Source organism: Oreochromis niloticus, linkage group LG16, assembly GCF_001858045.2.
Source record: "Oreochromis niloticus isolate F11D_XX linkage group LG16, O_niloticus_UMD_NMBU, whole genome shotgun sequence".
Taxonomy (NCBI): Eukaryota; Metazoa; Chordata; class Actinopteri; order Cichliformes; family Cichlidae; genus Oreochromis; species Oreochromis niloticus.
In genome coordinates, this window is record NC_031987.2 from 13,523,783 (window position 1) to 13,540,205 (window position 16,423).

The window sequence follows — 16,423 nt, forward strand, 5'->3', positions numbered from 1 at the left end:
CTGAGCAATTTCCTAAAACCCTGAAAAAGTCATTCTTAGTGAACTTCTTCTACAATGAACTACAGAGAGAAAAATAAAGCTAGAACAGGCAAAATGAAAAACTCAAATCATAATTACAATTATGATACATTTTCACATTGATTAACACCGGTTACCAGAGCTATTTAATTTTCACCTCATGTCCTTAAATCTGGGGTTTAAAAAGCCACTACTAATGAGGCAGTTATGAAAAATATATAAAAAAAAGACCTGTTGGGTAAAATTTGAAGAACTGATAATGCATCTTAACCAATGAAGGAATCTTCCAGACTGATTTAAAATGCCAAAAGTAATCAATGAAAAAAGGGGTTGTGATACAGTGGAGGGGTGGAGTAGTGAGAGTGCAGACGGGGTGAACAGAGACATCAAGAGGAGGGGTTGGGTTTATGAGTGGGTGTGGGGGTGGTAGAGCTACAAATAGTTGCACTCAGTGGCTGGCATTTCTTCACTTAGTTTTCTTCCCAGTTGCCCAGTGGGACAGTTGGGTCTCAGCACCTCAAGCGGTTCCATCAAATCCACAACTCAACCAACAACTCAACCAGCCATGAGCAAGTCCTACGCCTCCTCAGCCCAGAGTGCTTCCTCGTACCGTCGCACCTTTGGCTCTGGTGTTGGGTCAACACCATTGTCATCGATGTTCTCCTCCTCTCTAGGAGGAGCCCACAGCTCCGCTTCCAGCCGTATGTCTAGCAGAGTCTACGAAGTCAAGAGCACCGGCATTCCCTCTTATTCCAGCTTCAAGTTGTCTTCTGGGGCCGGGCTCGGCTCCTCCACGGCCATGCGCACCTATGCCGGGGAGAAGCTCGACTTCAACCTTGCAGATGCCATGAACCAAGACTTCCTCAACACAAGGACCAATGAGAAGGCCGAGCTTCAGCACCTCAATGATCGCTTTGCTAGCTACATTGAGAAGGTGCGTTTCCTGGAGCAGCAGAATGCCGCGCTGACAGTGGAGATCGAGAAGCTCAGGGGCCGCGAGGGGCCAGGGCGTGTGGCTGAGCTGTATGAGGAGGAAATGAGGGAGCTGAGGAGGCAGATAGAGGCCCTCACCAACCAGCGTGCCAGAGTGGAGGTGGAGAGAGACAACCTGGCCGATGACCTGCAGAAACTTAAGCTCAGGTAAGCTTGGATAAATGGGACTGGGCCAATATGTAGATAAACATCTTCATGAACAAATGATGAGTAAAGAAAAAAAATATATAAAAAACTGACTCATGTAATATGGCTTTAATAAAAGTGAGCTACTGGAAACACATGCACTCACATGTAGGAGTACACAGGAATCTCATGTTAAGTCTAAAAGCCAAACACGAATGGATTAGTTTGAATTAACTGAAACATGGGGGATTTGAGCTTTTCTGCTTAAAGACAAGCTCATTCTGTTACATTTAAAAAAAAAAATCATGTGATACAATAAATATTTGTGACCCCACCCCCGCCCCCACCCTCTGGAAGGTGCTATCTCACATGCTGGCAACAGACCAAACCTCTATCAGATGGAACAGAAGGAGAAAATCGGAAGACGGGAAAGCAGAAGGGGGGGAGGAGACTTTAAAACGCTTTATCCAGTGTGTTAAAAATAAAACAAACAAGTGGCATCAAGTACAACTCATTGATTTCTAAAGAGTGTCTCTCCTCTTTTGGGAAAAATGAAAACAACAAAGTAACAAAGGAGAGATTTGAGAATAGGAATGCTTCAGTAATTGTTACGGTCCAATGGCTTTTTACAAAGGTGTTTTATAATTTATTCACGAGAGACACAGCAGAAGAAAATTGAGAGAGAGAGAGAGAGAGAGATCTGCAGGTTCATAGGAATAGAGTTGAGACTCACAGACAGACAGATTAAGTTTCAGCTCGACAGAAAGCAGTCAGACATGAGAGAAGTAGACAGATAAAAATAAGTGAATACACACGCACTGTTTGTCTGGTAAGTTTAAAGAAGAATAAATCTAAAAAAGTGAAAAAATTTCAAAAGCCAGTCCACCAAATACACATTTCTTCTATGTGCACTGCATATGTGACAGAACGTGAGCATGAGAGAGAGAGAAACGCACGAGGAGCTGCAGTGTGGGTGTATCTCTGAATAATCTATTTGGAGCGACTAAATCAGCTCTGTGAAATTCTGTCACTGTGAGATGCTGCATGCAGCATCACTTAAATAAAATGTATATCAAAAGACAGGCTCAAACACACACAGCTCTCTGACTCTTCGCTCTCTGTGTATCAGGCCTGCTTAAATGGTTGCCTGAAGCGTTCAGTGAAACTTGTTAAAGCACCAGCTGCTCCTTCTGATATCACATGGAAAGAGCCTGCAAACAGTTGCAACGCATGCACGCTGACATTCTCATTGAACATTCTCACTGAACGTTTCCATGGACGATGACATGATTCAAATCTGCAAAAAATTGCCAATAGCATCTGCTGTGTGTATCTGTGTCGGTAATGATTATGTGTGAGGTGCATGACGGCATTTTTTTCTGCATTTTCCAGTTGTTCAAAGTGCATGTCGAAATGCTAATTCTGGAAACTGCACCAGGACAGGCCTGTGTTGCTCTCACACTGTTACCCTTCTGATTCTGACAGTGTGACAGCTGCAACACAGCTTTAGGACTCAAAGAGCAAGTGCAGAAGTGTGTGTGTGTGGACATGGATACAAATAAAAGCTTGAACTTTGATGTTTCATTGTCTATGCCGGTTCTATTCTCATGAATTTACTGACAGACGAAAAGAGCAGAAAGGCTGGAGGACCGAGAGGTGGTAACTAGTTTATCTGTCTAGTAAGTGGTCCCCGGGGGGAAAAGCTGTTCACTCAAACAGTTTGTCTTCACTTTTGTTTCAACTTTCCGCTTTCTTTTTCGCTCTTTTCCTTTTTGTATGTTGCTGTCATTCTGGCAGACTGCAAGAAGAGATTCACCAGAAGGAAGAAGCTGAGAACAACCTGTCTGCTTTCAGAGCTGTAAGTCTTCTATTTCCTTAAATCACTCCTCTAAAGCTCAGTCATTTTCTCTTCAGTCCAAAACAGAGTAACTTTGCACCAGTCTCCCTTGGTTGAGCAGTCATTTTTCTCCTTTAATTTTCTTCTTATTTTAATATTTTTTTAATCTGTTGGTTATTGGTCATTTTCTTTTTTGCCATTCTCTCCTCTTATCTAGGATGTGGACAGTGCCACTCTCGCTAGGCTGGACCTGGAGAGACGTATTGAGAGTCTGCAAGAAGAGATTGCCTTCCTCAAGAAGATTCATGAAGAGGTTTGCTGATTTACCAGTTTTGGTTGGCTGGCTTCACACAATTAGGCGGTGGGAGGGTTGCGTCTGGAATGGCATCTGGCATAAAATCCGATCCATTCGCTGTAGCAACCACTTGGGAAATAAGAGAGCAGTAAAAGCCACCCATCCTCTCTATATCTATTATGTGTGTCACTAGGATGGTGTATAGTGTATCATATAACACCTGTGTGTGTTACTATACTGTGCTGTGATATTAGATCTGAGTCTCCACAGGCATGCAGCTCTTCATGAGATCAAAGATATCATACTTAAACCCACCTAAAGAAAACGACTGATGTTAAAGCACAGATATCGTTCCCATCCACACAGATTCATGTCTGTAGGAAAATTTAACAATCATTTAATTATTACAGGGCAACAGAAAGATCTAACCTTATTCACTTACAGATGTCAAATGATATTCTGAGCCACACACTCAGACACATGTCTGCACAGCTGAAGTCCCTTCTTCCCATTTTGTCTTCTTTGCTTGAACTTTGACCTGCCAGAAATGCCAAAGTGCTGATTGGTCAAAAGACTATGTCAGCTGTTGTGTGACAGAGAAAAAGAGGGTGTGCCTGTGAACAGATGAAAAGCTATTTATAACTTTCAGTTAGATCAGACAACAACTGAGTGCAATCCAAGCTGGTTTATTTAAAAAAAAAAAGCCTGTTGCTAACAGAATGCATCAGTTGACAGCCGGGTGAATTTGTAATTTGACATGTTAGATTTCTATATGTAAATATTCTGATCTGACATGTTATCGCATGTTCAATTATTTTTAACTTGTCAACTGAAGTAGCAGAAATTGTTTAAATGTCCCGGTAGCTACTCACATGTTTGCTTATTCATCATTTTGGAACGAGTGGATTTTGACTTTTTCTGGACTCCTTGCAGGAAATCCGTGAGCTGCAGAGCCAGATTCAGGACACTCAGGTGCAGATCCAGATGGATATGTCTAAGCCCGACCTCACTGCTGCTCTGAGAGACATCCGCATGCAGTACGAAGCCATTGCTGCCAAAAACATTGCAGAGGCTGAAGAATGGTACAAGTCTAAGGTAGAGTGGAGGCATGCACATGTAAAATGCAGACAGTATTTCTTAGCTGTTGCACTGTTAATCCTCCTGTCCTCTGTCTTCAGGTGTCTGATCTGAACCAGGCTGTGAACAAGAACAATGATGCACTGCGTCAGGCCAAGCAGGAGACCATGGAATTCAGACACCAGATCCAGTCCTACACCTGCGAGATTGACTCACTGAAGGGCACTGTGAGTATTTGTAGCACTTTTTCTGACTTTATCTTTTTGCTTCTTATTTTAAATTTCTTCTTTCTGATTGATATCATCTTTACATTTCCTTGATAACCATATTTTCAGCCATAAACAGCCACAAACATCTGTTTCTGTTTGGTGCGTTTACTCTCTTTTAAGCTTCTTATCCTTTATTTTCAAGGACTTCATGTCTCCGCTTCTTTGCAGAATGAGTCTCTGCTGCGCCAGATGAGAGACATGGAAGACCGCATGGCCCGCGAGGCTACTGGTTACCAAGATACCATTACACGGCTCGAGGAAGATATTGCTAAGATGAAAGTAATATGCTTAGATATGTCATGCAGAGCTTTTACATTTTACACTGGGTAATAGAAGTAGCAGGATTTTGTGTTTGGTGAGAACTATATTTTAAGCACTTCTTACACACTGATTTCAAGGATGATATGGCCCGCCACCTGAGGGAGTACCAGGACCTCCTCAATGTGAAGATGGCCCTCGATATTGAAATTGCCACCTACCGCAAGCTGCTGGAAGGAGAGGAGAGCAGGTGTGTTTCTGTTCTAAAACTACCTTAATTTTTTGTGATTTTGCATTTATGTCGTACTCATTACCGATTTGTTATGCTCCTCTTTCTGTAGAATCACTACCACCATACCTGTCCAGTCTGCTTATTCTTCCATTGGATTCAGAGGTGTGAGAAGTTGCGCCCTTTATTCCTGTCACGCGTAAATACCGTTAAAATCTATTGGGCGTTCCAGATGAGTCAATAAGGGGGGATGATAAAAGGTCTAATTATAGGCTGTGACTGTATATGGTAGCTGCTATTTTAAGGGCATTACATATAGTGTCTTTGCAGTGACACATTCTGACCACTGTGTGGGGATATATGACTAAAACCTTCATGGCTCTGTGGTTAATGGAGGCAAGAATTAACCGTCATTAATAATCATATGACTTAGCCTCTTCATTTAATGGGTTAACAGTAAGAAGATGCAATTAGTCTCTGTCAGTGCCTCCCATCTGAGCACTTTGTGGCAGCTTAAAATTCACACAAGAATGTTGTGTGAATGTTCCATTAATGTTAAAGCCATGTGAAATTGTTCGAAGCTCATTAAACTTCTAAGTGCAATGCTTAACTAATATCAGTGACTAAATTATCTCAGTGTAGCTGCAGAAAGAATTAAAGCAGTTTATGAAAGAGCTGAATTTGTTCCTACAGAGACCAGTCCTGAGTCCCAGCATCAGCGCTCATCAGAGGTTCACTCCAAGAAGACTGTTCTCATCAAGACCATTGAGACCCGCGATGGAGAGGTTTGAGCTCACACATACACGCACACACAGGCATACACACAAATATAATATACCCTAATATACCCTAACGAACTATAAAAGCACTAGTAAATTATAACTTGTATTTTTTTCAACCAAACCCTTCTGATTTATTATATTCTCATCCAGATTAAATATTCTATGAGCCAGGGTGCTAATGCCTCATGTGTAAGTCTGGTTTCAGTATCACACCTGCCTTTTGATTATCTGCTCACATCAGCGGGTTGAAACAAGCTACCAGATTTAATAAGAATAATTTCCTTCTTGCATTTATATCGATCACAACCACTACATTTTCATAACTGTCTACACATAAAAGTGTGGCAACACAGTAGCAAAGCTGTTTTAGCTTCTATTCTCTTCGTTATCCCTGAAATCTTGTAGTTTGAATCAATCCGGGTACAGACACTTTCATGAAAGTTACAGCACCGGCTCCCCTGAGCAAGCACCTTCTCTGTCAGTGCTCCAGTTGGTCCCAGCACAGTCCTTCACCTTAAGCATAACACCTGCACTGAATGTTAAGCTTAAGTAGAACTTTATTGTCAGACTACCTCGGCAGATGGGATGTTTTCTCACACCGTTTATGCAGACATTTCGCATAGCGAAAATAGACTGTTTCCCTTTCGTATCAATTTACGGTGTTCCCTTTTTTTTCCTTCCACAGGTTGTCAGTGAGTCGACACAGCACCAGCAAGACATCATGTAAACAAGAAGAAACAACGTTACGTAAAAAAAATAATAGCACCAATTATGAAATCTTTTCCTACTAGAATTACGATGATTAATAAGCTGTGCCTACTTTTAGATACAAAATGCAGTGTCATGGAAGTGAAATTTAACCACTATACATCCGTACATAAATTACTTTAAGCGTCACAGGAAAGATGCAGTGTAGAGGCACAATGCCTTTAGCCTTGTTTTAAATGAAGGGCATTCCAGGATGTTTTTCTTTATTTGTGTTACTTTTCACTGCAAACAAAAATAACTTGCATCTATCTTGTCTGCAAAAATATTTTAGTGGTAAGAGTAATGTTTCAAATGAATACAGCTCGTACTGCCGAATGATCCCATCATCCACTGTAACAATCAATAGCAGATCAATTTGACTGAAGCACTGCAGTCAGATAAATTTCACTGTGTGTATTCCAGGATTTTTACATGTGTATGCACATCGATTGATTAAGATAGGCTATCTCTGTATACTGATTCAAGGAAAGTGAGATGTTGGTTTTAGACTTGAAAGAGAAACATCTATTGAAAATGGAACTCAGTTGTGTTTTGACCTTTGAGCTCTCCAGCATGTGCTACGTGTCTGATGGTATGTGTATGAGTAACCATGGTATCCTCCTTCGCTCTGACAAAAACTCAAATAAAAGATTTCACTTGCTGGGCAGAAAGTTTATTCAAATTCTGTAACTCATATCTCTAGGCATTAGCATTCCTCAGACAGCATGCGTGCATTTTCATCCAATTCTTTATGAACTTTCTCTTCCTACTGCATGCATCAACTGATGTGGCCCGTTTTAGCTTTCCAAAAGATACTAGCTCCCCCAGCCAAGCGTAACACTCTTCTGTCAACATTTAATTTTCTTCTATACACAAAACACGAGTTGTGGCTTTCTTGAATTTATCAGTAACCAGTCTGATCTTGGTGCAGGGAAAACGAAACAATGGCACATTAACGAGCAGCCCTTGGTCATTCTTTGTCTCCAGCAGAAAGCAGATTAGCAGAGCAACAAGAATTACAGTCTGTGCAGTTTGTTTCTAAAGCCACTGGACTGAAAATGTCATCAGAGATAAAAATTTGTGTGGGTGGAGGAGAGAAAAGGGAAAACAGAAACAATAAATGAGCCTGCAAGAAAGAGCAAGACGGGGAGAAAAGAAAAACAGAGGACAAATGTAATGAAAAGGTTATTCTGAGACAGAGACACAGGGAAGATCTAGAAAGAGATAATTACGCTGAATAACATAAAGAAGCAAGTATGTGACTGCTACTCCAGTAATTAGTGGAGCCATGACGGTGTGCTCTCATCACTGAATCAACAGAAAGGGCAAACTGCTCCTGTGTTCTTTTCCCTCTAAATAAAGTTTCCTCACTTCTGTGAACTCTCCTCTTCCAGCTTGTGAAACTACTTTGTTTTTTTATTTTATTTTTTACCGGGAAGCAAAAAGCTTCAAGCATTGCTGCACTTCTTATTTCTTGATTAGTTTTGCAGTTGTATTTGTCGTTACATAACTGCTGCAGTTTGTTATGAAGCTACACTGCTAATGTAGCCTGAAACCTATACTGTCAGAGCACATAAGAATGCAACTGACTGGAAATCCAGATGCTTGTTTTTTTCCCCATCATTTATGTTAATGATTCTTAAGCAGCTCTTTATCACAGCCAACACCTGCAGAGTAAAAATGATATTTTGAAGCTGGTATCTGGGTGTTTAAGAAATAATTTTTCTCTTTACTTTGCACAAATACAAGTCCTCTCTAAAAGACTTGAGCCATCCTGCTCATCTTCACATTTTGCTTCCAAGGAGCCAGACTTTCTTGCAATTTCTTTCAAAGACCTTAAAAATGTCTTTTTGAAGGTCTTGCAAAGTTTTGGCTTTTTGCACTCATTTTCAGGGCAGTTCCTGTGTATGACCATTATCAGAGGAATGCAGCTTTTTTGTTTTGTTTGTATGTTAGTTAAGCTACATAACATTGACCAATGAATTATGCAAATATTAAAAAAGGCATCTAACTGAAAGGATGAACCATTGTTGTGGCTACTTTGTTACTTGTAGCCTGTTGCAAAAAACATATACTCTTTTTTCGGTTGAATATATGAAACAAAAAACTGAAGATAACGCAGTTTAACAGGCATAATATAGTATTTTTACACCAGCAAGGTGATTCTTTAAGTGCATATCTCAGCATGATGTGGAGTGTGTCCTCAAAAAAAATCTGAGGAAAACTGAATCAGAGGAGGACAAAAGAAGTATCAGGTCGTAAAAATCTACAGCAGATAAACGGTGTCTGAAAGTCACGTCCTTGAGAAAAAAAAATCCAGCAAAGACCTGACAAGTGGATCAGGACCTTCAGTTGATCCATCTACTGTTAACTGACGCCTCATCAGAAATGGTCTCAGTGTGAAGGGTGGCTGTCAAGAAGCTATTCTTTAGAAAGAGGAAAAGGGAAAGAAGGGTGAGGTGTTCCAAATTACACAAAAACCAAATACAGCCAAGGCCAAAGCAGAAATCTGGGGAAATAATATTTCAAGAAATGACAAAAAAGCTTGACTAAGAGAGGTCAGGCTGAGCTGAAGAATATAAGTAATCAAATATTGACTTTCAAGCTCATTAGAATTGCACAAACTCTGTTTTTGCATGTTTCACTCATTTTCCTAGCAACATATAATAGTAGGTGGTGGGTTAGTGGGTGGCTCAAGACTTTTGCACATCACTGCCTCATCAATAAATATGAAAAAAATATGTAAGAGAATCATCACCTACTGACATCTGTGTACAAGCACCAGTTCTGAAACAGGTAAATATCTGTCGATTTATTCTGGGGACTTTGCCGTCTAATTCTAAACTAAACTTATGTAATGCATGTATTTGTGGGAGTGTCAGAGAGAGAGAGCGATTCAACAAAAAAAGTATTTGATATTTGTGCTCCAACACTTGTGCACACACAAATGACAATGTAAAGAAAACAAGACCACTGAATTATAGAATCACAATGTTTATCATATGTTAGGTCCATAGAAATCCATGCTTAATAACATAATAATAATAATAATGATAATCAGGTGATTTTTACATATTTAAATTGGATGATACGAAAAGGACGAGTCAGAGTCCAGGCTCGTTTTCTTTGCTAAATTTGAACATGAAACACTGAAACACCTGAATGAGAAGTGTTTCCACCGCTCAGCCAAATCAAAGCAAACTGGACAGACTGCAGAATCACAATATAACAGGTCTACTCCAGAAAGTAATAGCCTGCATAAATTACATACATGACTGTGGTGCAAACATGAAAATGGAGCCAAACATTTGTACATTTAAAAATTATTTACAGGTCAATATCTACAATCAAAGGTTTTCTCAAAAGAAATATTATATAATAGGCAATCAAAGAAAATATTAGAAATAAGAAAAACAACAACATAAAAGAAAAGGTCATTGAAAGAATTATTCATTTTCGTCCCCAAATTACAAGCAAGAGGAGGGGCAATGTTTAGTTTAGAATTACACTACAATAAAAACACAAAAGCAGATCAAAGCAGGACTGAAGTTTCGGCATAAAACCAAAAATAACACTTGTACTGCCACAACTGTGAAACAACATTTAATAACAGTAAACAGCAGGTCTGATGTAATAGGCATAATGCATGTGAAAAAGAGGTTAATGCTTCAAATGCCTTTCAAAGCCCTTTACAGACAGAAGAGAACTGGAGATAGAGAGAGAGAGAGTTTTTGTTTTTACCTTCATCAGCCTGGGACCAGAAAACTAAAGTGTAAATGTCAGAGCTGTGACATGACAACAGCACAATAGAAACATATACACAATGATCAACATGCAGTAATGGGCTTTTCATAAAAATCCCTCGTCCTCGGGTCTAAAAGTACTGTATATTTTGCTGAATCCAGGCACTAACTTACATACCTCAAGTTTTATTTTAGAATTTATGTGCAGTGGGATTGTTTAGTTTTCTTAAACCTCAGAAATAAGAATCTATAATAAAACAATAGTTTAACAAAATTTCCTTTCATACTACCGAGTCTTCCATTTGGTGCTTTTTATAGTAATATTCAGCCAAAGTAGGAATTGCAACATTGCTAGCAATAGTGTTCATGGTCTACAGTGTTTTGTTTCCAGAGAGCTTTAATTAAAAAAAGCAAAAAAAAAAACCCAAAACAAAACAACTTTCTCCTGCTGTACTTAAACATCTCGCATTCAGAGTCCTTCTCCTGTCTCAGTGTTTAGTATAACAATATTAATGTAGGAACTCATTTCAATTTCAAAGCGAGTAACACACAAATGCATGTACACATGAATCATATGCACACACATACATAGAAAAGCCAGAAAAAAAGGTCCAGAAGTAAACATCAGAGGGCGCCACTTGCAGGTGCATTTATCTTCACATTTTTCTCATCTTAAAAAAAGATGTTGCCTCTTTTTTTATTCACTTAACACTTCACTCAAACATTTGCATACCATTTTTCACCAACTGGTAAAGAAGAGAGAATTTAATGTATGCACAACATGCTGCGCATACATTCCAACGAATCCCCCCTCTCCTTGGCCAGTATTTGGTATGTTCCATCAATTGCCACAGGGCTCATGTGTCCACTCACACACACAAAAATACACTATTTTTAACATTTTTACTGTTGCCTATTATTCTCAGACTTCATTACATCAATCAAATTCCAGAATGATTAATATCAGGCAGCAGTTATCTGTCTTTAACAGAAGCTTTGTGGAAAAGAGCAAAAAGGGACACAAGAGCACTGTTAATAAATAAAATCACATCGCTTACAGAAATGTTTAATGGAGAGAGGAAAGAAGAGCAGACAGATGAGTATCCTGTTCAGGTCTGTAGTTGGAATAGCTGGCAATAGAATAGAGGATACAAGGAAAGTGATGAGATGTAAAAACAGTCTCCTTGAAAATCACAACAGCGCAGGGAATGACACTTAATTGACAACAGAAATAACACAAACATTGTCTTTGGTGTAAACCGTTTAATCCAATTCACACCTAAACTTGTCTCTTTCTGCATGTTGAAGCAGTACAGGCCTTGTGCTGCCACGTTTGAATTTACAAGCTGTCAGTGAAGATAAAATGCAGACTTCATGAATGACCTTTTAAATCAGAAGAGCTCCCTTTGAGTTTCAGTGTTTGCTGTGATTTTTTTATGTTGCTTTTCAGTCATTTTTCACAGCAGACGCTTCCTTAAGTCAAAATGTTTAATCCTTTAATTACCTTTGGAGTAAAGTGTTCTTTTACTTTAACTTGATGAAAGCCAAATGATGCAATTTTTCTCTAGCATGATGTGGTGCTCCTGTGGAGTGCGCACTCTCACTAGGAATTACTTTGTATGGCTTGAACCAACCAGTATAAATCTTCGTATCAAATGTTCAACAGAGACAGTTTAATTAACTATGCATAAGAGAGTTTCACTTGTTTCCAGTGTTTTTCAGGTAAGTACAATTACAGAGAAGCCAAATATAACATATGATGACTCATAATTCTCACACTTTCGACAAAGAAAAATCGCTGTTTTTAGACATTAAAAGGAAAAACAGACCAAATAAATACTTCAATGAGTCTGACAGGAGAAAAGCAGTGTGGGTCACACCACCTCTGGAGCACTTTGAGCTCCTGTTGGCTTAATAGGCAGTTGATTGGGTTGGCACGGTTAGGTTAGGTTAGGTTAGGTTAGGTTTCCTATCCTTATCAGTGAGTCTTGAAGTAGCCTGTGATGGTGCGTGTGTGTGTGTGTGTGTGTGTGTGTGTGTGTGGATCTGTGCAATTAACTGCCTCAGATGCGAACTGGGGGTCCACTGGGTGCTGTAAGGGGCACCTGAGAGCCGCAGTCATAGTCAAGTTCAGCCATCCGAGACCGGCTCATCATTCTACTGTGGGAGTACGCCCGTCTGTCTGTCTGTCTGTCCCTGAAACTCCTGATGTAACTCTGTGAACAGACAGGAAATAAAGGGCTGCGGTGGGTATATGGCATATGTAAATGCAGCAAGACACAAAAACTTACACTCATGTACAATATTTCTTCAATGAAAAGTCTGACATGTGACACTTTTATCCCTGTTCAGTTTTCTTCTGAAGTCCCATTGACAAGGATCATTACCCCTTATCTTAACATTAAATATGAACCTGAAGCCTGCAGACGCTTAGTTTAGCCAGACATTATAGGGAGAGGACACTTAGTGAATCTTAAATAGAAATGTGTGGGAGAGTTCTGAAATGCTAAAGCTGGCAGTTGGGAAGAAATATAAGCCAGTCGTGTTGAGTGGCACGTTTAGCTGAGTTTCACAACAGCAGGATTAGTATAGTTGTGTGTCTACTTTTCATTGTCCCAGTTTACCATTATTGTAGCAAAAATGTAGTTAAGTATACATTTTTTTTTTTTTTAATTTGCAAGGCTTACTTCGTTACTTTGGCATGATCACCGAAGGAACTGTGTGCATGCTTAACAGAAGTACAGCTAAATAAATTCCTGGAGGTATCGGCAAAAATGGCTGTCGAACTGTATGACTTGACCTCTGGCAGTAGTTCAGCACAGAGAGAATAAAGAGGTAGCCTGTTCTAAATGCAAAAGAATGATGAATATGTATCTATGAAACCAGTGAACACAACGTTTTACATTTGATTTTGCTGTGCAGTTCATTTGTACAAAAATAAAACAGTTTCTGCTTTTCCTACACTTCTTTGTTCTGAACTTGTCACTTAACTGTGCAGAGTGGAACACTGATGTCATTCGACTCAATTTAAAACTGTGACTTGAATGTAGAATTTTATGTAAAATCTAATTTCAGAGAGCCCGAAGAACACAAACATTTTAATGACCTGGACTGAGGATGTTCAGATTTTCATCTAATTACCTTGTTAAGAATAGATAGAGTATTATAGCTTACCGGAGACAGCACATCTCCATCAAAGCGCCTTTTGGAGTTGGCTTTGCGGTGGTAGCCAGGCTCAGTCTGAGGAGGAGGAGGAGGGACTTTAGGAGGCTGAGAGCTCTGAGTTTGGTGATGAGGGTGAGATGCTGCTGGGTGGTGGTACTGCTGGTGGTTGTGATGGGAATGAGTCTTCTGCTTGTGCCCTGCTTTCTGGCTCTGTCTCTTTTTCTTCTTTTTGTTTTCCTTCTCCTTTTTCAGCCTCTCTTCTCTCTGTCGAATCCGCATGAGCTGGACCTTTCGCTGCTGTCGACTTAAAACCACTAGAGTCAAAGAAAAAAGTTTTGATAATTAGTGGTAAGGAGAAGAAAATTAGAACGATAGATAATGAAGAGGGAGTGACTTCAGGATAAAGAGAAAACAGCAAAGCTTTTATAGAGAAACTAACTTTAGGTTACTTGTGTAACCCCGGTTTTCGGAGTTGCATGAGTGAGACATCTTGCTGTGGGATGCAGCACCTCTTCTCGCTTCAGCCAGCAAGAAGGATTATTTGGTGAAACATCTCACTTATGCTACTGTGAGAACAGAGGTTACATAAATAACCCAAAGTTTTCATTCCTAACATTGATTTTGATATCTCAAAATCAATCACTATGGGATATGGAGACCTTTTGTACTGCCAGACAAGCTTATCTCAAGCAAGCACCAGCAATCAGCAAGTAGCCCCCTTATAGAAGTGAAGACCTACAGCTTGGTACTGTTTGGGCTACACTTTCCAGTGTGTAGAACCAGACAAAAGTAAAGTGTACGCACAGATGTCTTGGAATGACACCCCCTTAATCAGGGCCTAGCTAGCCTATCTTTCAGGTGTTTGAATGTTGACTGCATAGTGGCGCAAGCTACTTAAGGGTGGGTGGTTCTGCCTGACACGGTCACTGCCATTACCAGCCAATCAAGACTGACTTAATGAGATAAATCCTTTTGAGGAATACGAGGGAGGCCCATCCCACAGTGAGACATTGAAACAATTGCTAAGAAAGAGAAGCGATTAAGTCAAGTGAATAGACATATTCAGAATTACTAAGGTAAGAAATACAAGCAAGGCCTTTAATCAGGCAAGAGCTTGTACACATATTTTAAATAGCTTTAAATGCAGATGATAAACTTTTCTCAAGGTTTATTTTGAATGGAGGCTATAAAAATAAAAAAAAGTAAAAATACTGATGCCAATTTGCTCATTTCCTTTATTCTGTTCAGTCTGTTGGCAGACAAATCATTTTCCTCTCTGCATGTACTTATACTGAGCTGTTCAGTCTCCTGACATATTGTGAGTGGGTGAGTGTGTTATTTTTGCACCCTGCCCAGAAAAGGATGTCCATAAACCATCCTGCTTCTCCGTCCATTACACATAGGAGTATTTTTGAGCATGGGTGTTTGTAGGCATTTCCATTCAGTGGTTAGATATACACTACAGAATATCAGGGATGTGTGTAATATTTATTATCTGAGCTCCAGTATTTATCCATTACAGATGTACTGTACTGGTCACAGCTGCCTTATGTGTGCGTGTGTAAGTGTAAGTGTTCAGTGGTCTATTGTTGTTTCTTCATGCAGGGGGACAACAGGGCACCATCTGGCAAGGAAACTGCTTAATAATACCCCCCTTTATTTCCTTGGATCACCCCACGTCAGGCCCCTCTGGCCACATGCTTCTATATGTGTGTGTGTGTGTTGAGGGGGGTTCCACTATTTTAAAAAGGTGCTTTGGAGTTTAGGTTCAAATAACAAAAAAATGCTTTGGAGTTAGTGTTGAGAGGCTATGTCAGTGACAGTGCATATTCATTTAGTATCTACACAGAGGGGCAAAAAACCCCTGAAAAAAACAGACGAGACAAGTCAAACATATGCGAGCTAATTCATTCATGGCCCTGTTCTGCACACTATTCAGTCAGCTGACAGATGATTTTCCTCACAGCTCCACTTGGGTGCCCAGCTTACCCATTGTGCCCCAGTTTATTATCCTCACTCTGCCCTTCCCCCAGTACACCTGCTTCCTCTTTACTTCTCTCTCTTCTCTCCTCCACACAATTTCTCATCCTTCGTTTACTGCCAGCAGAGTATCTTTTAGCAGATAAAGAGTAATTGAAAAAAGTTAATTCAAGATCACATGCTGTGGACGTTAAGTAATGCAAATAATGGTGGGACTTTTCATTACAGCTCAGTAATAATGTGGTCACTTCCACACATGTTTTAAGAATAATTATCATATTACTTGAAGTTTGCTTTAATAGGATATTAACCCTTTAAAGCCCAGTGTGTCATATTTGATACATGTGTTTTTGTGAGTTTTTGAGACTTCAGCACCATCAGAGTGACTTTTTTTTAACCTCAAAAAATGATATAAATTGCATGAAACTACCACATGTGCTTCCACATGATTAAGCCACAGTATTTATGTTGTTACCGTCAAACAAAGAAGACTGCAGAGGGCATAAGTATGGATACATTCCAGTGTTATAACATGATTATAACATTCTTATATCTTAAAGCATCAACCAATGTTAATTTATTATTCTAAACATAAAAAAATCAAGCATCCAAATATTAGCATTTTATTGCTAGTAGGCTATTACATATGATGTTATACTACAATACTATGGTACTATTACTAATTTGTTTGCCTTATTGGTATTTGTTTCTACTGTGTTACCTAGTTTTTGGTGCCTTGTTACCCAATTGCATACATTCCACTGTAACCGTATTCAGTGTAACCACTGTTGATACACTATCACTTGGTTATTGTTTGGATGTTACTTTGGCAATTTATTGGTAATAAGATGCTATTCCATATTGTTACTTCTTTATTATTGCACAGTTACCACACTATTAGAAA

General features: G+C 39.5%; 2 protein-coding genes across 2 annotated transcripts in view; one reads left to right on the plus strand and one right to left on the minus strand.

Annotated features, from left to right (window-relative positions):
• The first annotated feature begins 466 nt into the window (after positions 1–466).
• Positions 467–7,302, plus strand: desma (desmin a). The gene is made up of 10 exons (XM_003445295.5): positions 467–1,158; positions 2,935–2,995; positions 3,192–3,287; positions 4,203–4,364; positions 4,448–4,573; positions 4,784–4,894; positions 5,014–5,123; positions 5,215–5,267; positions 5,796–5,887; positions 6,570–7,302. Exons 1-10 carry the CDS (start codon positions 584–586, stop codon positions 6,609–6,611), a joined length of 1,428 nt encoding a protein of 475 aa, XP_003445343.1. The 5' UTR covers positions 467–583; the 3' UTR covers positions 6,612–7,302.
• tmem198aa (transmembrane protein 198aa) overlaps positions 6,687–16,423 on the minus strand; it is a 40,273-nt gene continuing 30,536 nt past the window's right edge. Inside the window, exons 6-7 of the mRNA XM_005451907.4 lie at positions 13,549–13,853; positions 6,687–12,590 (exon numbers count right to left, since the gene is read on the minus strand). Coding sequence (XP_005451964.1) covers positions 12,438–12,590; positions 13,549–13,853 — 458 coding nt within the window. The 3' untranslated portion in view covers positions 6,687–12,437. The remainder of the gene's footprint in view (positions 12,591–13,548; positions 13,854–16,423) is intronic.

Bases quoted from the DNA above. Each gene is read 5' to 3' on its own strand.
- desma (XM_003445295.5), top strand. From the start codon at position 584: ATGAGCAAGTCCTACGCCTCCTCAGCCCAGAGTGCTTCCTCGTACCGT. The intron at 4,574-4,783 runs GTGAGTATTTGT...GCTTCTTTGCAG, and splicing joins TTGACTCACTGAAGGGCACT to AATGAGTCTCTGCTGCGCCA. The intron at 5,124-5,214 runs GTGTGTTTCTGT...CTCTTTCTGTAG, and splicing joins CTGGAAGGAGAGGAGAGCAG to AATCACTACCACCATACCTG.